General features: G+C 39.5%; 2 protein-coding genes across 5 annotated transcripts in view; both read left to right on the top strand.

Annotated features, from left to right (window-relative positions):
* Positions 1–25,728, top strand: part of Tdg (Thymine DNA glycosylase) — a 48,862-nt gene extending 23,134 nt beyond the window's left edge. For 2 of the 3 annotated variants that reach the window (XM_043213465.2, XM_043213464.2), the window contains 3 exons: positions 14,062–14,224; positions 14,320–14,682; positions 22,338–25,728. In XM_043213465.2, coding sequence (XP_043069400.1) covers positions 14,062–14,224; positions 14,320–14,682; positions 22,338–24,632 — 2,821 coding nt within the window. In that variant the 3' untranslated portion in view covers positions 24,633–25,728. Of the gene's footprint in view, positions 1–14,033; positions 14,225–14,319; positions 14,683–22,337 lie in introns of all 3 variants that reach the window. The other variant, XM_070282331.1, reaches the window with a different exon arrangement.
* On the top strand, positions 1,604–6,099 carry LOC108126835 (uncharacterized). Of its 2 annotated transcripts, XR_011443486.1 has the most exons (3): positions 1,604–1,913; positions 1,965–5,844; positions 5,896–6,098. XR_011443486.1 is itself a non-coding variant. In XM_070282332.1 (2 exons), exon 2 carries the CDS (start codon positions 3,128–3,130, stop codon positions 5,654–5,656), a length of 2,529 nt encoding a protein of 842 aa, XP_070138433.1. In that variant the 5' UTR covers positions 1,604–1,913; positions 1,965–3,127; the 3' UTR covers positions 5,657–6,099. The 2 variants fall into 2 exon arrangements, 1 of the variants encoding a protein (XP_070138433.1); XM_070282332.1 differs by having other exon boundaries at positions 1,965–6,099.
* Positions 25,729–26,401: the final 673 nt, after the last annotated feature.

Raw genomic sequence — 26,401 nt, 5'->3', positions numbered from 1 at the left:
GACTATACTCTTAACTAATAATTAATCAGTAAATATGGTATTTGAAATTAAACCTAACTTATCTCCGACAAATTTATCTTATTAATTGTTTATGCTTTGTTGGACTTCTCTGTCTAAGCCATTGACCTAAAGGCCTCAGCTTACCGACAGCATTTTTATGTAACGAGCCGTAGTAGATTTAAATCGTCATTAAACTTAGAAGGATTTTCAAATGGTAGGGCTTGGTCATTATACGTAGCTTCAAGAAGCTTTCGTTAATTGTTGCAAATTGTTCTGCAGTAAAAAAAAACAGCAGAAAGGGTCGGGGTCTTTAAATCTTTTTAATTAGCCCAAGTAAGCTTCCGAAGGTCGAATTATTCTGGCTTTTCGTAGCCGATTGCTTCTGATTCCATTTCTTCGTCAGATGGGGACTGCTATTTTATGGGGACTGCTATTTAGGATAGTTGGTATCGATATATCTAGACTATACCTTTGATTTATTGATATTGAATTCGATGTCTGTCTGATTGTAAAAATGGATACTTGAGACCAAAGATCCCGATCTTATTGGTTGCTATGGTTATCTATTAATAAAGGATGCTACTTGTATTTTTGTGTATTTATGATAGTTGTATTGCTGAATTACAAAAAACTCTTATGTGAAAAATTGGATTGATCCGTAAGTGTTGAATCAAAGGTTATAAAGTATATGTACATAGATGGGACATTTCATATGGCGGGTGCGGGTTCCAGCGCTGGAACCCGCTGGAACAAACGGGTGGAGGGTAGCCTAGATGGAAAGCGCGCGTCCCTTATCAATGGGATTCTGCGTTCGATTTCATTATTGGGCGGTTGTTTCAATTTTTAGAAAGTTCTAGTTTTATGTTTATTTTTATATTTACTTTTTATGTTTTTTATATTTTTGTTTTTATACTTGTATTTTTATACCCTTGCAGAGGGTATTATAATTTTGGTCAAAAGTGTGCAACGCATAAGAAGGAGACATCTCCGACCCTATAAAGTCTTGATCAGGATCTTCTCCTGAGTTGATATGAGCATGTCCGTCTGTCCGTCTGTCTGTTTCTACGCAAACTAGTCTCTCAGTTTTAAAGCTATCGACATAACTGATTGATCGGAAATGACCCAACTTACGTGTTTTTGAAGATAGAAAGCTGGAACTTGGTAAAGATACTATTTTTGGTCAGTTGATCCAACCTACCCAACCTAATACTACATATTTGTTCTACTAACTACCACCCATTAAAAACAAAAACAAGAAATTGAAATTAAAATTTGGAAGCCAAAACATTTTTAAGACGTCGTGCGCCGTCGTCACTTGCATGTGGCGTTTTTTTTCGAATTCGGAGTAAAAGATTAACAATAAAATATATTTATTGAATTTCAAATTTATTTTTACCCCTGTCTTAAGAATTTAATTTTCATGAAATTGCATTTAATAAGTCAATTTTTTTCACCAATAATTCCTAAATATTAATAACAAGCAAAAAATTAAATTTTGACAAAATAGCGACAGAGTAACCACCCGTGGTTTTGATTAGAAAATTTATGAATATTAATTTATCTGTTTAAAATTATATCAGATATATGCTCTGAGGTAGTATTTTTAAATTAATTGGTTTTGCTTGTCGTATAACCTTGAAGGGGAATTAGAGGAATTGGACCGTATTGGAGGACTGATATATGGCAGCTATAGGATATAGTAGACCGATACCGGCCGTTCCGTATTATATACTGCGTGCAAAGGAAAGAAAGGTGTCGACGGTCAAAAACATTGTTATCGATAGTTAAGTCAGTATTATTAGGAGATGTAGTATTTTAAGTTATCGGAAGTACGGGCTTATCAATCGCGGTTATGTGAATGCCGCCAAAAGGTGCCATTCATTGTTTTGTTGATTGTAGGAGGGCACACTGCGGTAAGAAGAGGAATTAATATTTGAATTGTAAACTAATGTATGAATTTATAGAATAAAACGTTCCGTTAGCCACAGCCAAGGCCTTTGAAGTACCCCTTTCTTCGGACCTACGCGTGTGGGGAGCCGTTTAAGGCAACTCCACATGACACAAAACAACAGCTTTTATTCGCAGTCCTAGGGAGACTGCAAGGGCAACTTGCGCTGGAGGACGGCTTGACGACCAGCTAGAGAGTTGCCAGGAGCGCACGGAGCGCAGTTCCCGTACCAGCAGAGGAGTCGCAGCCAGCGACATAGACGGCGCAGCCAGCGCCAAACCACTGAGTACGGACGGAGTCGCAGCCAGCGACACGGAGACGCAGCCAGCGTCAGTTCTGGAGACGCAGCCGGCGTCAGTTCAGGAGACGCAGCCAGCGTCAGGATAGGAAGCGCAAGGAGCGCCAAGCACCAGCGGGCAGGAGGCGCAAGGAGCGCCAAGCATCAGCGGCAGCAGCCAGACGGCACAGGTCCGCCATTTTTGGAGCGCTAGGGCAGCGCCATTTTGGAGCGCTAGGGCAGCACCATATTTGAGCACTTGGAGATGCAGCACTCCCCCAGGAGGAGTTCCCGGCTGAACGGAGGGGAAGCCACACCTACAACGCGAGCGGATCAGCAGCCAGCGAGTAGTGCAGCAGAAAACCGGCCGCGGGTGAACATAACCACGGCGGCGGCCATTTCTCGCCCAGCCACTACAGCGACTACAGTAGCGTCCCAACCAAAGAGCACTGTAACAGCAGCTGCGAGTTCAGAGCCGGAGGTGAGCCAGCCACTCACGGCGTACCTATTGGAGAGGATTACGGCGTTGGAGAACGAGCTGAAGAAGGTCAAAGCCATGGACGCAGCAAACACCGCCAATTGCGCGCCAATCGCAGTTGGCCCAAGCGCAAATGGCGCCAACAGTGGAGCGTCGGAGCGGCCGCCATCGTGGAGCGGACCGCCATTAACCGCCACATCGAACGGTGAGGCACCAACTAACGGGGTCGGGCCGGACCCATATAGCAGTTTCGGTGCGACCAGTGGGACCTACACGCTGCCGCCATCTTGGAGTGGACCACCGTTGCTAACGACTAGCACTGTGTGCTACAAGTGTTGCGCAGACAGCGCATGGATGCGCGCTACCGGGCGGGAGCATCCACAACGTAGCAACTGCATCACCATTTGTTGGATCCTACGCCTGGATGACGCCGAATGGAACCCAAGCTAATGGACCAAGGAGGCTCCCGGACTTGCCTACATTTGGAGGGCAGCCCGAGGATTGGCCCATCTTTAATTGTGCGTTTGTGGAGACGACCCAAGCGTACAACTGCACGGACCTGGAGAACAACCAGAGGCTGTTGAAGGCGCTGAAGGATGAAGCACGCGAGACAGTGAAGTCGCTGCTGATTCACCCTGCGAACGTCAGAGCCGTGATGGAGCAGCTGCGCTTTAGGTTTGGCCGACCGGAGCAGCTAATACGCAGCCAGCTGAACAGCGTGCGAGAGGTGCAGCCGATTTCGGAGCAGCAACTGGAGAGGATCGTCCCCTTCGCAACCAGAGTGAGTAACCTCACGGCCTTCTTGCAGTCGGCGAAGGCGGAGCAACATCTGGGAAACCCCACACTCATGGAGGAGCTTGTGGCAAAGCTTCCCACCAGCAAACGAGTGGATTGGGCCAGGAACGCTGCATCGATCCAACCCTTTCCCACTGTAGCGCACTTCAGCGCGTGGCTACAGGAGTACGCGAACATCGTGTGTACGATTTTGGACGTCGATGGAAAGGAGCCGAGGCGTCGAGTTCTACACGCGAGCGTCGACCAGAACGGATACGAGCAGCGGGATGACCGGCATGGAGGTTGTCCAATTTGTGAAGGTCAACATGCTACGACGAGTTGCAGCGAATTCATTGGAGCTTCGCCACCGGGCAGATGGAGCATGGTGAAGAGGCATCGGCTCTGCTTCACATGCTTACGGAGTGGGCATGCGGCCAGATCCTGCGATGTGCATGGCGAGTGCCAGATCAACGGATGCCGCAGATTGCATCACCGTCTGCTACATGAAGAGGACGAAGGGCGAAGACGGCCGGAGCAGCGAGGTGGTTTCAGGCGCCACAACGGAGGGAACCAGATGTCACCAGTTTCCAGACGCAGCCCGGACAGGAGGTCTTCGCCACGAGGTGGTTACAGGGACCACGAGAGGACCCAGGAGTCGGCTGTCCGCAGGAACAGCCAGGAGAGAAGGGCCCCGCAGCCAGCGGAGGCGCCCATGCAGAGGAACTTGAGTATTGACGTCAAAGGAGGCCGACTTTTGTTCCGTATACTGCCAGTAACGCTGTACGGAGCTGGTCGCCAGGTGGACACATACGCGCTATTAGATGAAGGATCCTCCGTCACGATGATCGACGATGAGCTACGGAGGGATCTGGGAGTGCAAGGCGAACGTCGACAACTGAACATCCAATGGTTTGGAGGAAGAGCAAGCAGGGAGCCTACCAACGTGGTGAGCCTGGAGATCAGTGGAGCTGGGAAGCCCACTCGTCACCCGTTGAGGAACGTGTACGCCGTTTCGAGCCTGAGTCTGCCGATGCAGACGTTATGTCGACGAGATGTCCAGGGCGTTCATAAGGATTCGCGACTGCCGATGAAACCCTACAGCAACGTGGTGCCGAAGTTGCTCATCGGACTGGACCATGGACATTTGGGATTGCCACTTAGGACGAGACGGTTTGCCAGAGAGGGACCGTTCGCGGCCGCAACCGAGCTTGGATGGGTTGTGTTTGGGCCAGTAAGTGGACAATCAACTACGCCGTCACCGAGGTCCTGCCTTCTAGCCGTGTCAGTGGAGGACACGATGGAAAAGATGGTGGAGGACTACGTCGAGATGGAAGGCTTTGGTGTGAAGCTCGCGCAACCGGTCGCAGCCAGCGACGACGCGCGGGCCCAAAGGATCCTCGACGACACCACGGTGAAAGTGGGGCGTCGCGACCAGACGGGTTTGCTCTGGAAGGATGACCACGCTGTGCTGCCACGGAGCTACGAGATGGCACACAGACGGCTGATCAACGTCGAGAAGTTGAAGCGCAACGGGCCGTTGGCGCTAGGATACGATCGGATCATCAAGGACGTGTCCAAAGGATATGCGAGGAAATTGCAGCCGGATGAGGTCGCGCTGAAGAGCGACAAGCTATGGAATTTGCCACAATTCGGTGTCGAAACCCCGAACAAGCCCGGTGAGGTCCGGCTTGTGTTTAATGCTGCAGCCAAGGTTGGAGATCGATGTTCCCAACGATTCCTTTGGAGAGATGGTAACGACGATCGAGACCCGGATGTGTACGAGGTGGGCAAGAACTTCGTGGGAGCCGACAGGGACGCCAGACGATTTGGAGACGCGTTCGAGACGGAGAGGATACAGAGGCGGAGTATGGGAGCAGATGGTGCATTGCGTCAAGCGAGTGCTGCGCCATACCCTGGAAGAAGTCGCGCCGAGGGACCATGTAGAGTCCCACCATGGAGCACCTGCCTACGCTTGTGCGCCGCGAGAAGTGGTGCCAGGGAACGGAGCCCATCCGCCAGGGCGATATGGTCTTCGTCTGCGATCCTGCCTTGCCCAGACGAGAGTGGCGCAAGGGCATCGTGGAGGAGGTCTACAGCGGAGCCGATGGAGATGGATGGAGCTAATGGACTATCTTGGACAATGTTGCGGCCCGTCTCTAAACTTGGAGTTTGGATTTGAGTGAAGCGGGTCTTCACGGGGTCGGGGATGTCGACGGTCAAAAACATTGTTATCGATAGTTAAGTCAGTATTATTAGGAGATGTAGTATTTTAAGTTATCGGAAGTACGGGCTTATCAATCGCGGTTATGTGAATGCCGCCAAAAGGTGCCATTCATTGTTTTGTTGATTGTAGGAGGGCACACTGCGGTAAGAAGAGGAATTAATATTTGAATTGTAAACTAATGTATGAATTTATAGAATAAAACGTTCCGTTAGCCACAGCCAAGGCCTTTGAAGTACCCCTTTCTTCGGACCTACGCGTGTGGGGAGCCGTTTAAGGCAACTCCACAGACACAAAACAACAAAAGGTGTGTGCAAAGTTACAAGACGATAGCTTTAAAACTAAGAGACTAGTTTGCGTAGAAACAGACAGTCGGACAGACGGACATGCTTATATCAACTTAGGAGGTAATCTTGATCAAGAATATATATCCTTTATAGGTTCGGAGATGTCTCCATCACTGCGTTGCACACTTTTGACCAAAATTATAATACCCTCTGCAATAAATAGAGGTTATTTATATAATATTTAAGTATAAAGTATTTAAGTATAAATATTATATCTGCTATTATAAACACAATAGAAGAAGTAAAACTAAAAATAATAAATATCGGCAGGGCTCTATTCCAGGGTCATTCTGGTGCCCGAACTCTGCCGCACATACATAATACACTTATGGACAAAATAATAGGTGTGCATTTTTTTTTTTGAGGCTATCGATTTTAATCGATATAAACATAGCATATTATGGGAAAACTATACTTTTTTATTATGGTCACAATGTTACGATCAATTTTTGGTGAATTCCCGGAAGTCAGAAGCTCTCTGAAGAAAATTATGGATATTTTATTGCTCAGACTGCAAATTCGCCTGGACAATAAAATAGGTGTGTCGAGCAAAACTTTAATCTAAAGCTAATTAGGATAATTGTTTGGTTGCAGAAGGTAAGGTATTACGATAATTTAACTAAATGGGGACTTAACAATCACTAAAATTGCATTAGATGGGCCGTGGGAGACATTGCAGTGCGGAAGAGAGGAAGCTCATTCGACGACTCCGAGATGAAGGAAAAACATATAAATCGATTGCTGTTTTAATGAAACGATCTCAGAATTTTGTAACCAATGCGTTAAAATCGAAAAAAGTAGGTGAAACTCGGGGAGCACCCAGAAAAACATCATCTAGGGACGATAATCGCATGGTTAGGTTGGTTAAACGAGACCCGTTCAAGTTTTCCAGGACGATTTCCAACGAAATTGGAAATATTGTGCCGAACGGTCCGGCGAAGTTTGACAATGGCAAACCTACCAGGTAGGATTGCCCGCAAAGTTCCTTTGCTTCGGCCGAAAAATAAAAAGATGAGGAAACAATTTGCTCTAGATCGTAAAGCCTGGTCAGGACCGGAGGGTGAGAAAAAATGGCATAACATTCTCTAGAGTGACGAAACCAAAATAAATTTATTTGGAAATGATGCTAAAAGGAATGTTCACCGTCCGAAAGGCAAAGAATTTGATCCCAAGTACACCTGTAAGACTGTAAAACATGGAGGTGGTAGCCTAATGGTATGGGGCTGCTTTTCATGGAATGGTGTTAATCCGATTCATCGCATTGATGGAATAATGGACAGATTCGTATACAGAGACTTATTGGAGACAGTGATGCTGCCATATGCTGAGGATAATATGCCAATTTTATGGAAGTTCCAGCAGGATTACGACCCAAATCACGCCTCTCTACTAGTCAGGGAGTGGTTTCGTGAGCAAAATGTGGATGTTCTTGAATGGCCGAGTCAATCCCCTGACCTTAGTCCTATCGAAAATCTCTGGGGTGAACTCAAAAGAGAGGTAGGAAAGTCTTCTTGTGAAAACAAAAACCAACTTTGGGATATTGTCCAAAAAGCATGGTACTCCATCCCAATTGGAACTTGTCGCAAGCTGATATCATCCATGCCAAGACGAATGGAGAAAGTTCTCAAAAATAATGGCGAGTATACCGGCTACTAACTGCTACATACTCAACTTAATGTACAAAAAGATCAAAAATAGTGAAATATCCATTTAGTTTAAACGTTTAGTTCCTTACACCTATTATTGTGTCCAGCCAAAAATGTCCAACTTAGGAAAAAATCTACTTCTGTTGTTAACGAAAAGGTTTATAGTATTGTTTTTTTTTCTTTTTAAGACAATTAATATAAGTTTTAAAAAAAAACTTTGTTTTGAGCTGATTGGAGAAAGCACGACTTAGAAATAAAAAAGTTAAAAATGAAAAAAAAACACACCTATTATTTTGTCCATAAGTTAGTTAATAATTAAGTATAAATGTATAAAACGTCACTAGCTACTGCTTTCTGTTATTCGTTACTGTATAAAGTACATAGATGGGACATCTCATACAAAGAAAAATTTTCTATGGCGGGTTCCAGCAGTGGAACCCGCTGGAACGAGCGGCTCCTTTAACACCAATTTTAAGTATCATAAAATCAACTTCGAGGGTAGCGTAGATGAATAGTGCGTGGTCCTTATTCATGGGGTCCTGGGTTAGATTACATCAGCGGCGGATTTTCCAATTTTGATTAAGTTTTAGTTTTATGATTCTTTTTATATATACTTTAAAATACTATTTGTTCTACCAACTACCACATCGGCGCATCGAAAACAGAAACGGGAAATTGAAATTGAAATTGAAATTTAGAAGCCAAAACATTTTTTCTCCGTCGTGCGAGCAGTCACACATACATACAAAGGCATACATTTTTGTTGACGGATAAATGTAAAGAGTTCTAAAAATAGAATTGTATGTATGTGCGTTCCCCCCTCACCAACAAGCTCGACGAAAAAAGTTGACCGTTTTGGGCCCTGATGTCCCATCTATGTACTTTATAATCTTTGCTTATACTAATGTATTAAAATTATATAAATGTATCGAGTGCTGAAAACTGTAACCGATTTAAATCAAGCTTCGATTGGAGATAGATTCTGCCCTTGAGATTCTGCAGCTTTTGATGTGTCGCTTATATCTAGGATAACTCTCAAACCTAAGATTTAGTCCAGTGTGTGGCAAACTCTCATTTTCCATAGCACGCGTGCATAGGGTAGGAAATTCTGCGCAGCGCTGCCGGCACACTGACAGTGTTAGCACTTTCAAATTTTTTAGAAGCCCCCTCATTTGCTCTCATTTTGACTCATTTGACAGCCCAAACTTAAAAATCAAAATGTTTCCACTGAGAAAAATTTGTTCAGAAATTGGGTTGGAAAAAGTTTTTTTCATGGAGAATATAGATAGGGAAGCGTAGTTTTTCATTTGTCTAAGAATTGTTGCTAGCAAAGCTTTTTTTTTAAATAACATACACAATTTTAGTGCCCATTCCAACTTTTGAATTAACGAAAAATGAAATAAAAAACTACGTTTCTTTCGCTCAATGAATGCTCTTATAGTTTTTCACTGCTACGGATACACTCAAATTTTAAACATGTGTGCTCCATAAGTGGAGCTACGTACACATGTAAATACAAGGGGAGGAAAAACTAAGTACAACTTCAAAATTTGAATTTAAATGCTCAAGACTTATAGTTGGTAACGACTTTTTTTTTCTAAGAATATATTTTCAATTCATTACAAAATGGCATTTTTTTTTTTAATTCTAAAAGAACCCATATAATCTATTTAGAATCTGGTGTGATTCGAACTTGATCACCTTTCATCATCAGAATTGATTGACAAGTATCATTTTGGATTGCTGAAAAATGAAAAAAACATCGGCCGATAAATTGTTACTATGACTAATCAAGATTTATCAATGCGTGCTGATTCTTGAAGAGTTAAAATAAGTCAATCAGTTGCGGTAAGCGTTCGACAATTAAAAAAAGTCGAAGTCAAAGCATATAAGTGGTCATCCTTGCTTTTAATGACTCTGATTCTAGTCTTATGATGCTGAAAATGAGGAAATGACCAATAAAATGTGAGTCATTGATCAGCCAGAGGGGCTCAATAAAAAAATTTCGACAAGGCTATTTTATTTCTATAAAGACGAAGATAAGAAGAACCATCGAGGGTTCGGCTCAAGTTTGCACGGGAGCATTAAAATTTAATAATAGAAAGGGTCCAAAAAATTGGAGTGGGAAAGCTGTATTTGTTCCACGAACCCAAATTTAATCGAATCGAACATAGTAAGAGCTGGCGCAGACCAGAAAAAGTCTTAAAATGTAATGTAAAAACTTAATTAAATTGAATGGTTTAGGGGAGTTTTAACTCATACTCACGCTCAACGTGCCGGTTGCCTTTATGTTAATGGTTGATGAAATTCCGTTGCATACAGCCAGAAGTTCCATTTGGTCCCTTATGCAAAGATCCATTGGTTAGATTGGTGGGTTTTCAACCATATCATGCTGGATTCCATTGGATTGTTCTGACATTTTGTTCCAATTTTGATATTGAATAGTGGGAACTCGCATCGACTTTTAACAGATTTTCTGTCCAACTTTAACAGTTATGCATTGATTAAAATCGTTTTCATCAAGCCCTATAACGCGATCTCTGTGAGCGCTGACGACAATTATTGGTGTTTGAAGATTGTATAAGGTTTAACCTTTTCAATCCCAAATTGGAAAGGGAACGCTGCTGAAGACGTCTAATAATTCTGAAGACATCAAGGAATTGTTATCCAAAAGATAACGTGACTGTTTGTTGTGCTGCCTTGATACAGATGAAGAACGTCAGTAGTGGCAACTGGAAAAATCTGATCGGGGAGCAAATGATCCAGAATTTAGTCGAGTGGCTCTCGTAATTTAACAATTGTGGTACCAAAATTGGACTATTGCTTTTATGGCGATAATCAGTCCAAGTAGACTCATTTAAGCTGTGAGGATCACAAATTATTCGTTGTTCCAACGATCTCAGGCGATTGCTTGTAGCTATGCTTCCCTTTCTCTCCACGTTATTGGTAGAGTCAACCAAGGAAGCAATGAAATCATCGTTGCTTTTTACCTATGCTATTGTTTTGAACATATCTTCTGCGTATGTGAAATCAAGTACGCAAGCAAATTATTGGCCACAGTTCCAATGATATTCAACGATGATCGTCGTTGTCGGGAGTGATGCATTAAGTTATTTTCTGAATCAAGCTCCCCGTACAGATGGTTATAATGGTCTAAAATTGATCTGCAAGATTCCTATGTCTTTCAATCCTTGACACTTGTTACAGTTCAGTCAATCCATCCGAGTGTACCTTCATGTCCTTCCAATATGGGTCTAGGTCTTAGTAGACTATCATTGTTCTCTCATGCAAGAATAGAGGACCTTAGAACCAAATATTATTATGTTATAACTTGTTGGCGATAGTTCCTCTGGACAATACATCAGCTTTATTATTACCGGATTATTAGATTATTACTCTAGTTCATGCCAGTCTGGTCGTTCATGAGACAGACTAAGAATGCATTTAAAGAGGTGATGACTAGTTTTCGTAAAATCAATGATCAGCTCTGTGCGCTTGACACTCACTTTATCGGTCTTCTGCTGCTAAATGAGCCCCCTACGCGTAAGAAATCCGTTGTTTGTGAACCGCCTCAGCCTGCTCAGTAGACATTAAAGCAGCCGCTCAAATCTCTGGCCACCCCCAGGGCTAGAACTGAGAACAATTTGCCGTCCGAATTTCTCAGGGAAAAGGAGCAATTATATTGTATATATCCTCCGTGGTATCCCTTCAAGTGATGCCACAGGTCCTAATGAACAAAACCCCCGTTGGAGTCACCACAGTATTCCACAGTCCGGACCACCGGTTCTGGCTGATGCTGCAGTTTTCTTAGTTTCTGCAGGCTGATGCTGCAGTTTGTTCTTAATTCGGTAGACTGCCAGCTTGCTTCTGAAGAGGTTAAACCAAAACAGTTTGTTGACATACAATTTATTTGCATTAAGATCATTTTGTCCACTAAATCTAAAACATGTTCATATATACCGCCTTCGTCTGAACCGCTCATATACTGGCATCATTTGTCCGCTATTCGATCCGTTTTTAAACTTATGATCGATCGTGACCAGCTTGTAGCTCTGAATGACTTTAATATCCCAGAATTAAAGTGGTCCAATGTCGATAACTCAACATCGTGAAAATACATATACAAAACATTTTAAATGTAAATGTAAAATATAAATATAAATATAATATAACAAATAATATAATTTCTTTCGTCATTTCACCCAATAACGGATACCCGAATTTCCTTAGGAGAAAAAGCCTGGAAAGTTAGAAATATCAAAAAATGTGTGCACTGGCTTCGAAACGAAAACGCACGCATACATGCACCCGTGTAAGTGAATGTGTGACACGGATACATACAAAGATTAATCGAAGCGCAGACCAACATTCTTCATGGTGCTCATTCTTTCAGTTTAGAGACTGAAAAACAGAAAAAATTCAATGAAAATATGAGCGTAAGATGAACGAAAGATGAGCATAAGAAAGAGAGCAAGATCACTCCCTAGCGCCTGTCGCAAGAAGTGCTCGAAACTTTGCTGCCTGTCCGTTATCGGCTTGAACTGCTATATTTCCTGTGACAAAAAGGTTGACATTTTTAGGTTTGTAATTGGTGTTCGATGGTTTGTAATTTATAGATGAAACAATTTCTTCCTTTGCATTCCGTCGATTTGATGTCGGTTTTAAAACAATTGACGTACTTTTTTAGTTTTTTTTCCAAATTAGTCTTTCTGTTATAGAGGGCAACTCATGACATTTATATAACAAGTGAGTTGTCTTTTTACAAAAATAGCACGATGCTTGCCTGCCGGATGAAGGCGGAACCTTTCCCGAGCCTAAGAAACTGATTCTTAGCTCTGTCTGCTGGGCTTCAACTGAGTTTCCAATTCTTTGTTCAAATAGGCTTAGCCCCAAGGTTATATCGAGCATGTCAGTAAGCAAGACAACCACGAACGCATCCCAAGTGGATACGTTGATGCCAAGTCCCTTCAATGATGTCATGGTTTCTAGGGTGGTTATATATAGCTCGTGTAATTATTTGGCACTGTCAGACTGGGCTCTGATAAAGTAGTCGACGGACTTGAGGTACCACATTTTTTTCACTGCTGGCATGTTAGTTTCATGGACCAGATAGGTATGCCTGATTGTTCATGAACAGATAGGTATGCCTGGTATGCCTCTTACAGACTCTTCTAGTTCTTCTTGTCGACGACGTAACCCTGCTAATATTTTATCCATGTAGATAAAGGTGCGGGATTGCTCCTGGCACTGATCTTCGATGTGACCTGATCTTTAGTCTTCCTTAGGAATCGTGCTTTGCATTAGATTTTTACGAGCACCTTAGAGCTCTTGAATTTAACATAAATTATCACGAATAGTTCTTCTTGTCGACGACGTAACCCGGCTAATAGTTTATCCATGTGGATAAAGGTGCGGGATTGCTTCTGACACTTATCTTCTAGTTCTTCTAGAAGACCTGATCTTTAGCGTCTTTCTTAGAATTACACGGCCGTCGAAGGTTTTCCGGAGGTCCTCAACAAATCAACTTCGTTCAGTTATAAGGCAGCTATAGAATATAGTCGGCCGTTCCTTATGAAATTTGGTTGGGGTGTATTGTTTTGCCAAATATTCTTGATATTCTTGATCAGGATCACCTCCTGAGTTGATACAAGCATGTCCGTGTGTCTGTCTGATGCTACGCGAACTAGTCTCTCAGTTTGAAAGCTATCGCCTTCAAAATTTGCACATGCTCATTTTTCCTTTTCACGCAGTATATACTTTGGTATTTTTGAAGATAGAAGCTTGGGTCTTTTTGTTTTTTAGTTTTTATGGGTTTTTTTTATGAAATTCTCAAACGGTAAATGCACTAAATAAAAAGACGAATTTTTTAATTTTGAACGTTATAAAAAATGTTTATTCCTGCATGCAGATGAAGCCGGATGATCCGCAGATAGACCAGCTTATGGTGCATGCAGGGACGAAAGTAATATACACAGAGAGGGCGGCCCGACAAGTCACCTCGAGCTAAAGCTCTCGAAAGTGGAGAGGGCGGCCCGACCTAGACATCGCCGAGCTAAAACTCTCCAAAGAAAGTCCGTTGAGTCGAGCGGCCGAGAGAGAGTCGGCTTGCGATCAACTAGCTTTTGTATAAACTTAAGCCTAATAAATAAACATTACCAAACATTACGTTAACATATTTAAACATTAAAATTACACCGGTGGGCTGCTGCCTGACCCGACAGGTATTTTAGATGGGCCGAAGTTATTATTATTTAGTTATTACCAATTGGACGAATTGTTTGTACCGTTTTTTTTTGTAATTAAAATAAAATCACTTTAAATACGTATGTCAACAAAATTTAGGTTTTTTTTAACTTTGTCATTTCGATAGGTCACACAATAATATGTGTGATGATGTTGCTGGCGATGTACGGACGACACAAACAGCACGAAAGGAGCGCAAGAAGCATGACAGATTCAACGGTATGTCTGAGGAGGAAGTAATTAAAAGGACTATTCCAGACCATCTGTGTGATAATCTTGATATCGTTATAGTGAGTTGTAAATTTCGTGTAGATTCTTAATCGCTTTATAATCATCCAGTAGCTATAAGCGTATAAAAAAAAAATAAACTGCTTAAATTTTTAAGGTTGGAATCAATCCTGGACTATTTGCTGCATATAAGGGCCACCATTATGCTGGTCCGGGGAATCACTTTTGGAAGTGCCTTTACTTGGCAGGACTTACTCAAGAGCAGATGAACGCGGATGAGGATCACAAGCTCCTTAGACATGGAATCGGTTTTACCAATATGGTAGCTCGTGCCACCAAAGGGTCTGCCGATTTGACCAGAAAAGAAATAAAAGAAGGAAGTCGCATTCTCCTGGAAAAATTACAAAGGTTTCGACCAAAAGTAGCAGTTTTCAATGGAAAGTTGATATTTGAAGTATTTTCGGGAAAAAAAGAGTTTCACTTCGGTCGTCAACCAGGTCGAGTCGATGGTACTGACACAGTAAGTATTGCTTTACCACCAAAATTTTTAACAGCTTTAATATCATTTAATTTCTGTTTAATGAATTAAGACAAGTAGAGTATATAATTAAAGTCCAAAGCTCTATAGTTTTGGGTCGCTTGTAACGTTCTTTTTTCGTCACAAGTTTCCCAAATTGACCAACATTAGTAGTTGTGGGATTAAATCGGATGATCTGTAACTGCAAAACAATTTTTTCTAAATTCCCTTTCAAGGAAAGCTGATTTTTCAGATATTTATTATATAAATCAAAAAGATTTTCAAACAAGAAAGCAAAGCTAACTTCGGGCGGAGCCGAAGTTGATATACCCTTGCAGCTAAAACCGGATATATATTGCAAACATCGGATATAGTTGGCCAATCCTTATGATTACATCATAATAAAACCAATCAATTACAATAAAAAATCGAAAAAAAAGTCCCAAGCTTCTATCTTCAAAAATACAAAAGTTGATATTTCTACCAAATACCATTTCCGATCGTTCAGTTATATGGCAGCTATAGGATATAGTCGGCCGATCCTTATGAAATTTGTCATGTCGTATTATTTTGCCAAAAATAGCTCTCATGTCAAATTTGAACTCTCTAACTCTAAAAACACCAAAGTTATAAGACGGACAGACGGACATGCTCATATCAACTCAGGAGGTGATCCTGATCAAGAATATATATACTTTATAGGGTCGGAGATGTCTCCTTCACTGCGTTGCACACTTTTGGACAAAATTATAATACCCTCTGCAAGGGTATAAAAAGTCTTGCGATATTTTTATGGATTTTTCAATTATTCATAAAATTCCAATCCTACGGTTGCAGTCAATGGGGTGTAATATCCATTATTTTATCGTTTTCCGGCCCTGAGTTCTAAATCAAAATAATGTAAAGAGTTCTTATCTGACAGCGTACACAACAAACATCAATCAAATTTAGCTAATTGCAATATAAAGTACAGCTCGTTAAATGATTAATTCAACTGGTATAGCAAAATAGGTAAGAAGATAAACTATTTCACAAAGAACTACTCAAGAATAACAATGAAGGCAATTTCCGGTCTGTAATTTATTCATATAACATTCATTATACCCTTGCAGAGGGTATTATAATTTTGGTCAAAAGTGTGCAACGCAGTGAAGGAGACATCTCCGACCCTATAAAGTATATATATTCTTGATCAGGATCACCTCCTGAGTTGATATGAGCATGTCCGTCTGTCCGTCTGTCCGTCTGTCTGTCTGTCCGTTTCTACGCGAACTAGTCTCTCAGTTTTAAAGCTATCGTCTTGAAACTTTGCACACACCCTTCTTTCCTTTGCACGCAGTATATAAGTCGGAACGGCCCGGATCGGCCGACTATATCCCATAGCTGCCATATAACTGAACGATCGGAAATGGTATTTGGTAGAAATATCAACTTTCGTATTTTTGAAGATAGAAGTTTGGGACTTTTTTTAGATTTTGTATTGTAATAAATTGGATTATATATTCCTATTCCCATAAGGATCGGCCAACTATATCCGATGTTTGCGATATATATCCGGTTTTAACTGCAAGGGTATATAAACTTCGGCTCCGCCCGAAGTTAGCTTTCCTTTCTTGTTTTGTTTTTACACTAGCCAAATAAAAACAAAAAAAAACTACACCACAAGGCACGCTTTCCCTCGGGTATTTCTGCTGCTTGACTTTTGCTTTAACAATGAAGGCAATTTACGGTCTGTAATTTATTCATATTACATTCATATTCTTTTAACACTAACCAAATAAAAACAAACAAGAAAGCAAAGCTAACTTCGGGCGGAGCCGAAGTTGATATACCCCTGCAGTTAAAACCGGATATATATCGCAAAAATCGGATATAGTTGGCCGATCCTTATGATTACATCATAATAAAACCAATTAATTACAATAAAAAATCTAAAAAAAGTCCCAAGCTTCTATCTTCAAAAATACGAAAGTTGCTATATCTACCAAATACCATTTCCGATCGTTCAGTTATATGGCAGCTATAGGATATAGTCGGCCGATCCGAATGAAATTTGGTAGGTTGGATCAACTGGCCAAAAATAGAATCTGTATTAAGTTTCAGCTTTCTATCTTCAAAAACACGAAAGTTGGGTCATTTCCGATCGTTCAGTTATACGGCAGCTATAAGACATGGTCGGCCGATCCTTATGAAATTTGGCATGTCGTAATGGTTTGCCAAAAATAGCTCTCGTGTCAAATTTGAACTCTCTAACTCTAAAAACACCAAAGTTATACCATTTCCGATCAATCAGTTATATGGCAGCTATAGGATATAGTCGGCCGATCCGGGCCGTTCCGACTTATATACTGCGTGCAAAGGGAAGAAGGGTGTGTGCAAAGTTTCAAGACGATAGCTTCAAAACTGAGAGACTAGTTCGCGTAGAAACGGACAGACAGACAGACGGACAGACAGACGGACAGACGGACATGCTCATATCAACTCAGGAGGTGATCCTGATCAAAAATATATATACTTTATAGGGTCGCAGATGTCTCCTTCACTGCGTTGCACACTTTTGGACAAAATTACAATACCCTCTGCAAGGGTATAAAAATACATTTTATTACACCAATTAAAGGGAGGGACTTCAATTTTTACAACAGTTTATTATTATACTACGACAAATAATGCAGAGCTTCTTACTTAAAAAAAAAAAGGTTCTGAGAAGAAGAAATTCATCGCTTCTGATCGACCATTTTGGCAGAAACAAAAACAAGAATGAATTTCTTGCAGTGAAAAGTTTTCGGCACTCCAACAACAAAATGCATTCGGATTAGCACGATTGAGGAGAATAGGGAAAACACGAAAATTTTGTATTACAATTTCCCCTTTTTATTACAATGGCCAATTGGTAATTAAAGGATAGAGGCAATAACCGAAAATATAAGTTTTTTATTATTGCTTTTATAAAGTAATATAATTTATCTGTTTATAATAATTTGGCATGAAAACATTTTCTGAAAGCTATATATATATATATATATATATTATTGAATACCGATAATACCGATATTGAAGTAATATGGGAGCTACAAGGTATAGTCGGCTGATATTTATGAAACTTGGTGGGTTGTATTGTTTTGCGAAATATAGAATTCATAGCAAATATAATTTCTAGCTCTAAAAACACCAATTAGGTTTGGCATTAGAGTAATGGTTATGGCGGAAAAACAAAGTTTTTCATTTAATTTTTCGTTAAATCAAATGTTTAAATGGGCACTAAAATAGTGAATTCTATGTCTAACTATTGCGCACAAATAATGAAGAAGCAAAAGTTCTTCAACAAATGAAAAACTACGCTTTCCCATCTATATTTTCTATGGAGAAAACTTGTTGCAACCAAATTTCTTAAATTTGGAAAATTTGCCTAAACCAAAACATTTTTCTTTTCTTTTTTAGTTTGGCCTGTTTTGGGCTATGTGCAAAATGGGAACAAATGAGATGGCTTCCGAAAAAATTTGAGAATGCTCACACTATCAGTTTTACGGCAGCGCTGTGGCAGAGTTTCAAGCCCTATCTACGCGAGTAAATTGAGTTTGCCCACCACTGGATTAGTCCATGGTAGGTCCTGCGGGTGGGTCCTGAACAGCCTTCTCGTCTGCTCGCTGTTATCAAGAGGAGAGGCGGCCAACTGGTTCGGCTTTGAATCTCGTCTCCACCCATGGGAAATTGAGGACCTCGTAGATGGTAGCTCATTTCAAACATCTGAATCGTTTTAACGTTCGTCTTACTGGCAGTGGCCCACAGCTGAATTCCATACTTCCATATTGGCCGTATGATGGTTACGAAGAAGTCCGTAGCTTTAATTTTCATGTCAAAGCCTCATGTCGGACTGCTGTCTGTGGGAAGGGGGTTGTCTACCTGTGGGATGGGGGAGCTATTGAGTAGGGTTGTTGGTTTTTAAAAAAATATCGTATTGATGATATTTGCAGTGAAAAAAATATCAATCGATAATATTAAGAAATATCACATAAAAAAATCGATATATCGAGTATTTTTGATATTTTTTATGGTCAGCTTAAATTGAAAAAAGGTTATTTGTAAATTTAAAAAAGGTTTTAATATGTGTTTTCATCCGCCATGAACTGCAAAAAGGAGCTATTTTTTATTTAAAAAGTGAATTTAAAAAACAACAAATATTTATACCCACTCTCAAGCAACTTTTATTTACGTTATTTGAAATAAAAAATAACAAAATTATTAAGGACATTGTATTCAAATTTAATTATAAAAAAACCTAATATAAAAAAAAAGTTTTTTAAAAACTAATTAATTTATGGAATATGTACTAAATAATGCTAATTACCTAATTATCTTATTTAATGCTCCTAATTACTCTTAATTACAAAACAAATCTTTCTTCAATGATTTAAAAAAACTCTTTCGGTTATATGCTGGTCTGTCATTCGACTACGGGAGTCACAGACAATACATTTAATGGCAGAAGCCAACCGTTCAGATGGAACCGTACTTCCAGGCGTGATAAGATAACTTAATGCCAATTTCTGGCTTAAGAGTGACCAAACATAAAATATCGGAAATACCAACTCAAAAATATTATTATCGACTATTTTTGCCCAAAAAATATTCCGATAATAATATTTTTTTAAGAGAAAATATATCGATATATTGATATTTTGATATATTTCCGACATCCTTACTATTGAGGCGGACCGGTGCACTATGGGCCGAAACGACGTTTTTTTTGGCAGAATCTCCAGTTTTAGAGATTCTGGCCTCAAATTTTTCACATACGCTTAAACTATTTTTTTAAAATTTCGAATTTTTTTGTTTTTTAAATTTGACCACGCCTACTTCGGGCGGAAACGCCGTTTTTTTTTGCATAATCTCCAATTTTAGATATATTGGGCTCTAATTTTGCATATATGCTTGTACTATTTTTAGTCGCATTTCGAATTTTATTCTTTTGGAAATTTGACCACGCCTATGGCCGCCGCCTACATCAAGAGTTGGCCTTACTGGCATTTTTACTTCATTATACCCTTGCAGAGGGTATTATAATTTTGGTCAAAAGTGTGCAACGCAGTGAAGGAGACATCTCCGACCCTATAAAGTATATATATTCTTGATCAGGATCACCTCCTGAGTTGATATGAGCATGTCCGTCTGTCCGTCTGTCTGTCTGTCCGTTTCTACGCGAACTAGTCTCTCAGTTTTAAAGCTATCGTCTTGAAACTTTGCACACACCCTTCTTTCCTTTGCACGCAGTATATAAGTCGGAACGGCCCGGATCGGCCGACTATATCCTATAGCTGCCATATAACTGATTGATCGGAAATGGTATAACTTTGGTGTTTTTAGAGTTAGAGAGTTCAAATTTGACATGAGAGCTATTTTTGGCAAAACATTACGTCATGCCAAATTTCATAAAGATCGGCCGACTATATCTTATAGCTGCCATATAACTGAACGATCGGAAATGACCCAACTTTCGTGTTTTTGTAGATAGAAAGCTGGAATTTAATACAAATTCTATTTTTGGTCAGTTGATCCAACCTACCAAATTTCATTAGGATCGGCCGACTATATCCCATAGCTGCCATATAACTGAACGATCGGAAATGGTATTTGGTAGAAATATCAACTTTCGTATTTTTGAAGATAGAAGTTTGGGACTTTTTTTAGATTTTGTATTGTAATAAATTGGATTATATATTCCTATTCCCATAAGGATCGGCCAACTATATCCGATGTTTGCGATATATATCCGGTTTTAACTGCAAGGGTATATGAACTTCGGCTCCGCCCGAAGTTAGCTTTCCTTTCTTGTTTTTATATAAACTTAAGTTTTTTATAAAAAGAACTAAAACTTTTACTAAATATGGTTCTATTAGTTATAATATTTAATTTAAACCTCTAACAGCGTCGTCTTTCCAGTGGCTCTCCCCCCAAACTTCGAGGAGCGCTGCATGAGAGAACTCATAAAACACCTGCAACATGTATTGTTTTTTTGGAAAGGGGCAAAACGGGCAAAGGAAATTATTGACGCCTTAATCTATATATTTTTAAGAAGAACATACCAGTTTTAGTTGCTCGCAGGAGCGAGCGGTAAAAAAGTTACACTCCACAGAACACAGCTACAATTTTTAAATTTTAGTTATAACAAGAAAGGAAAGCTAACTTCGGGCGGAGTCGAAGTTGATATACCCTTGCAGTTAAAACCGGATATATATTGCAAACATTGGATATAGTTGGCCGATTCTTATGATTACATCATAATAAAACCAATAAATTACAATAAAAAATCTAAAAAAAAGTCCCAAACTTCTATCTTCAAAAATACGAAAGTTGATATTTCTACCAAATACCATTTCCGATCGTTCAGTTATATGGCAGCTATAGGATATAGTCGGCCGATTCTAATGAAATTTGTTTGGTTGGATTAACTGAGCAAAAATAGAATATGTACTACGTTTCAGCTTTCTATCTTCAAAAACACGAAAGTTGGGTCAATTTCGATCGTTCAGTTATAAGGCAGCTATAAGATATAGTCGGCCGATCCTTATGAAATTTGGCATGTCGTATTATTTTGCCAAAAGTAGCACTCATGTAAAATTTGAACTCTCTTACTCTAAAACAAGAAAGGAAAGCTAACTTCGGGCGGAGCCGAAGTTGATATACCCTTGCAGTTAAAATCGAATATAGAATAGAATCTGTACCAAGTTCCAGCTGACTCATGTCAAATTTGAGCTCTCTAACTCTTAAAACACCAAAGTTATACCATTTCCGATCAATCAGTTATATGGCAGCTATAGGATATAGTCGGCCGATCCCGGTCGTTCCGACTTATATACTGCGTGCAAAGGAAAGAAGGGTGTGTGCAAAGTTTCAAGACGATAGCTTTAAAACTGAGAGACTAGTTTGCGTAGAAACAGACAGACGGACAGACGGACAGACGGACATGCTCATATCAACTCAGGAGGTGATCCTGATCAAGAATATATATACTTTATAGGGTCGGAGATGTCTCTTTCACTGCGTTGCACACTTTTGGACAAAATTATAATACCCTCTGCAAGGGTATAAAAAATCATCGTACTCTAATTGAAAAAAAATATATATATATATATATTTATATACACAATATAATCATTATTCCCTGGGGAAAGAAAAATATGTAAAAATATTCTTTTTTTTCTGACCGAAAAAATAAAAATCATGAATAATTATTTTGGATTTTTTTTTTTTTGCTTTAAAATATCACTCAGAATTTGATTGCGGTATATTTATTAAATTTTCTGGTCATTTGACTGTATATTGTCTTAGACACATGTTATACAGATACCATTTAGTACAGAGGTGCCCAGCCCCATTGAATATTTTATTTTTTGATTTTCGATGATTCTCATGTTCTTGATATATCTAGAATATCAACGGCTAAGTCGATATAACCATGTCCATCTGTCCATCTGATGATAAACAAAACAACAAGTTAAAATCAAATCATTCTTTTAATTTAACAAGTCTTTATGCTTGTTCATATATTTATATGCTATTTTGTGAAATTATACATATGTATATGAATTTTTGTTTCAAAAAAATATTTTCAACCAAAACTATTAAATTAAACTAACATGTATGATTTTCTATTTCAGTACATTTGGGTTATGCCATCTTCCTCAGCACGATGCGCGCAGTTACCTCGCGCTGCCGATAAAGTTCCATTCTATGCAGCCCTTAAAAAGTTTAGAGATTTTCTAAATGGTGTAATACCTCACATTGATGATTCGGAATGCGTTTTTACGGATCAACGTATTCGCGAGCAGAATCAAACCGAGTCCATCGAAAAAAAAAAGCCCCTCCTTGCCAATAATCAAAAAACTGTTTGTTTAACGGATAATGGTGTGTGCAGTAGGACATCGAGTGATTGTGGAAATGCTCCATCTGGATCAGAAAGTCAAGCCCAATTCTCAAACGCGAAATTTATTCAAGTGAAGACAAACATCGAATCCGTCAGTAGTGCTACCACCAACAGGTCGTTTGGTACAAGTGGGGACAATACCATGGTAAATAATTCTACTTCTAATTCTGCCGTTGGAGACAACTCGTATTTGCCGGTATTTATACAGCAACAGCCACAAGAAAAGAAGAAACGTGGCCGTCCAAAAAAGATAAAAGATCAGGAAATTATTGATCCTACTATTAAAAAAAACAGCTTGTTAGGCCAACAGATGCAACACCATGATATTAATAACATTCTTAATTTGTCGATGATCTCAGGTGGAGACAGTGACGTAGTTCCCAAAAAGAAACGCGGCAGGCCAAAAAAATTAAAACCTACAATTGATAATTTAATTGGAGTGAAACAGATAAAACATCCAAAACCCAATGCAAACTCTAAATCAGTTTGCGTACCTTCAACCGCAGTGCACTCCATTGAACATGTGGCACTATCACCACAAAGCAATCATCAAATGACACCGAGCTTGTATAATACACCGCCACCCTCGCACATACTATATACGGCTTCGGTTTCTCCAATGGCCTCCCCAGCACTCAATTGTAACTATACTCAAGTTCACGGCCACAGAACCCCACCTGTAGGACATTCCTCCAACGTTGCCCAGAGTACTCCGCCCATTGATACACAGCGGGATCAGCCTCCACTAAAACAGACCACTCATCAAAGTTCTCTGAAACATGGAATTGAGTTGCGAGAACAGTCAAACTTGGGAGATACGTCACCACCGAGTTCACCCAACATTTGCGTCAGTGCTGACTTTCATGCGACTGAGAATTCCGAATCACAAGAGTTGCCTGGGAGTCAAAGAAAGGTGCGTCAGCAAATCGCTCATCAAACTGGTGAAAATCTCCCTCATAATTCTGACCTACACTTATCCCATCAGCCGGATAATTATCAGCTATGGTCATCACAATCTCAAAGCCATGAAACGACCCAGTCACTGAGGCAGTTGTCTTATCCTCAAGAGCACTCAGACAACTGGCCTCGATATGAGAATCAGAATTCCAATCCCTACGTGGTGATTTCTGCCCATCACCAGCATTTGAGTCCACGAGTAGCAAATGAGCAACAGCAGATACATTCAGTATCCCTTGGCACAGATATTGCACGTAAAAGCCTGTCTGGGCTGGAGTCACTTGTGGATCAAATTCCTGATATTAGGAACCATGAACCATCGGGTAATTCAGCAGCAGCAATAGATAGTCATTTGGTAGGAATGCAGCAACTCTCACCACAACAAAAACAACATCAAGAGACTTCAGTCCAGGAAGAGTCTTGTATACCTTCGAATGACAATAGAATAAATAACAGTTTGTCCATTACTAGTCTAGTAACATCCGTTTCAAATTCAACATTGGAAAATGATAGTTCTTATAGTGGTAGTTTGCAAGCTGATGGAAATGGAGACACCATAAACAATAACTGTAGTAACACAATGGAATACCCCATTCCTGGTTCTTCAGGATACGCGCATCATGCTCACTTAGTGAATACTACTCTTGGGGCAGCTATTAATAGTTCGGAACCAAATCAACTTACACATCATCCACATCCGCACCCGATTTATATGGACCCCACACATATTTCGAATCACATGTCACATTTGCCTCCAGTTAATGTGAACTCCGTTTACGGGCCAACTGCGTATGGTTCACATCCCCAGCATAACACTGGAGAATATCCAACAGCCCATAGCCACTATAGCCTAGGTAGTCCTGTTCCAGGAGCTGGGCCTGGCAGCACTTCAACTTTGCACATGCCCAGTCCCAATTATCCGTATGGGCACCACCCATATAGTCACCCCCCATCACAAGCAAATTATTCAAACTATACCCATCCGCATTCACACCATAATCACCCTGCTCAACATATAAGTGTTTTTGACCGAATAAAGCCGTCCGACATAGGTGGGTATGGCGGATTTTAGATTTATTAAGAATACTCAGTCTCAAAAGCATTATAAAGCCAATTTCTGGGAATCGCTCAAATTCGTTTTTGTGTCCACCGCATCTCAGCAATATTTATCAATCTCCGGCATTGCCGACTGTACTTTAAGAAACTTCTAGATCTTAAATTTACGATAAGATAACCAAAGACTCGGCCTAATATAATCATTTAAGCGTTAAATAGTTTATCTATGGTATTCTAAAATACGACAACATACGAAACATAACGGAAATATCATTATTAAATATAAATTTGAGTACTTAATTTTTGTTGTCCATTTGTATTTATCTTATGCTAGAATTAATAAAAGGCATTCATCTTGGTTTTATTTTTCTGTTTATGGAGAAAATACAATTTATATTAATAGAATTGTCAACATTATTTAGCTATCCGAAAACAAATATTTAGAAAGCTATGAGTTGAAACATCATACTTTTAACTATTTTCCATTTTGCAAAAGGAAAAAAAGAGAAATTTAATAAATCCTTTTGTGTTTTAACTCTTTCAAAATCAAATGCCTAAATAAAAACCTTAAAAAAATTTAAAAATTAAAAACAATACTCATGATCACAAGATCATTTTTATTAAATGTAATTTATTAAATGAAATTTGTTTAAAATTTTTATACACGTAAATCAAATATTCAATAAGTAACATAAAACAGACTATTTTTGTTATCTAGATAACCTAAAGTCATTTAAACACTAATTGTATCAGAGATTGAGTCCTATGCGTTTCGCAAAAAATTTGCTAATGTAATTTTACTATGCACTGAAATCAAATATAAACATAGTAATCATGTACATAGAGCATTCATACGCTTTTACAACAAAACGGAAGAATATGTATGTATGTTAGTTTGTCCTATCTTAAATAAAAATAAAGTCAGATTTGTGCATGTTGCGAATTTAAAAATATGCATATTTTCAAGAATTGTAATCAGATATATGCATTATAAATAATTTTTATATATTTGATATATTGATTCGCAAATTATTCAATAATAGAATGATAATTATAACTATTACATGTTTCGAAAGGTGCAATCAATAAATGGATATAAAGTAGAAAAGCTATTTGATGAAATTTGCATAAAGTAAATCAATTAATTATGTCATTTTTACAATATAATAAGGTAGGTATTAATCATCATTGAGGCTATCATTGATCATTCAATCAATCATTTAAAAATTTTTAATAGCTTCGTTTCTATAACTACGTAACTATAATTATTTTCAGTAAACTGCGAATTGATAAAAAATCGGAACTATTACCGACCGGATTTACGTTCAAGCTCCCTTTCAATAAGCTTCCGAGTAAGAGAAATACAGGTTGGTAGGTATCCTTCCTGCTCCGTACAGTGCCAGGCTGCTTAACGTGTTTATTGAACTTATCCTCGACTTCCATCACCCTCAAAGTGTCGCTCTTTAGGGTCTTTTGGCGTTTGGCCTAAAATTATAGTTAAATAATTCATTTTTATTTTTTTCTACACTTGCTGGGGGTATTATAATTTTGGTCAAAAGTGTAAAGGAAACATCTCCGACCCTATAAAGTATATATATTCTTGATCAGGATAACATCCTGAGTTAATATGAGTATGTCCGTCTGTCTGTCTGTCTGTTTCTACGGGAACTAGTCCTTCAGTTTTAAAGCTATCGACTTGAAACTTTGCACACACCCTTTTCTTTTCTTTCACGCAGTATATAAGTCGGAACGACTATATCTGCCATATAGCTGCCATATAACTAA

The sequence above is a fragment of the Drosophila bipectinata genome, chromosome 4, assembly GCF_030179905.1.
Source record: "Drosophila bipectinata strain 14024-0381.07 chromosome 4, DbipHiC1v2, whole genome shotgun sequence".
NCBI lineage: Eukaryota > Metazoa > Arthropoda > Insecta > Diptera > Drosophilidae > Drosophila > Drosophila bipectinata.
Note: the sequence above shows the minus strand (reverse complement) of the source record. Positions and strands in the feature narration are given on the sequence as shown.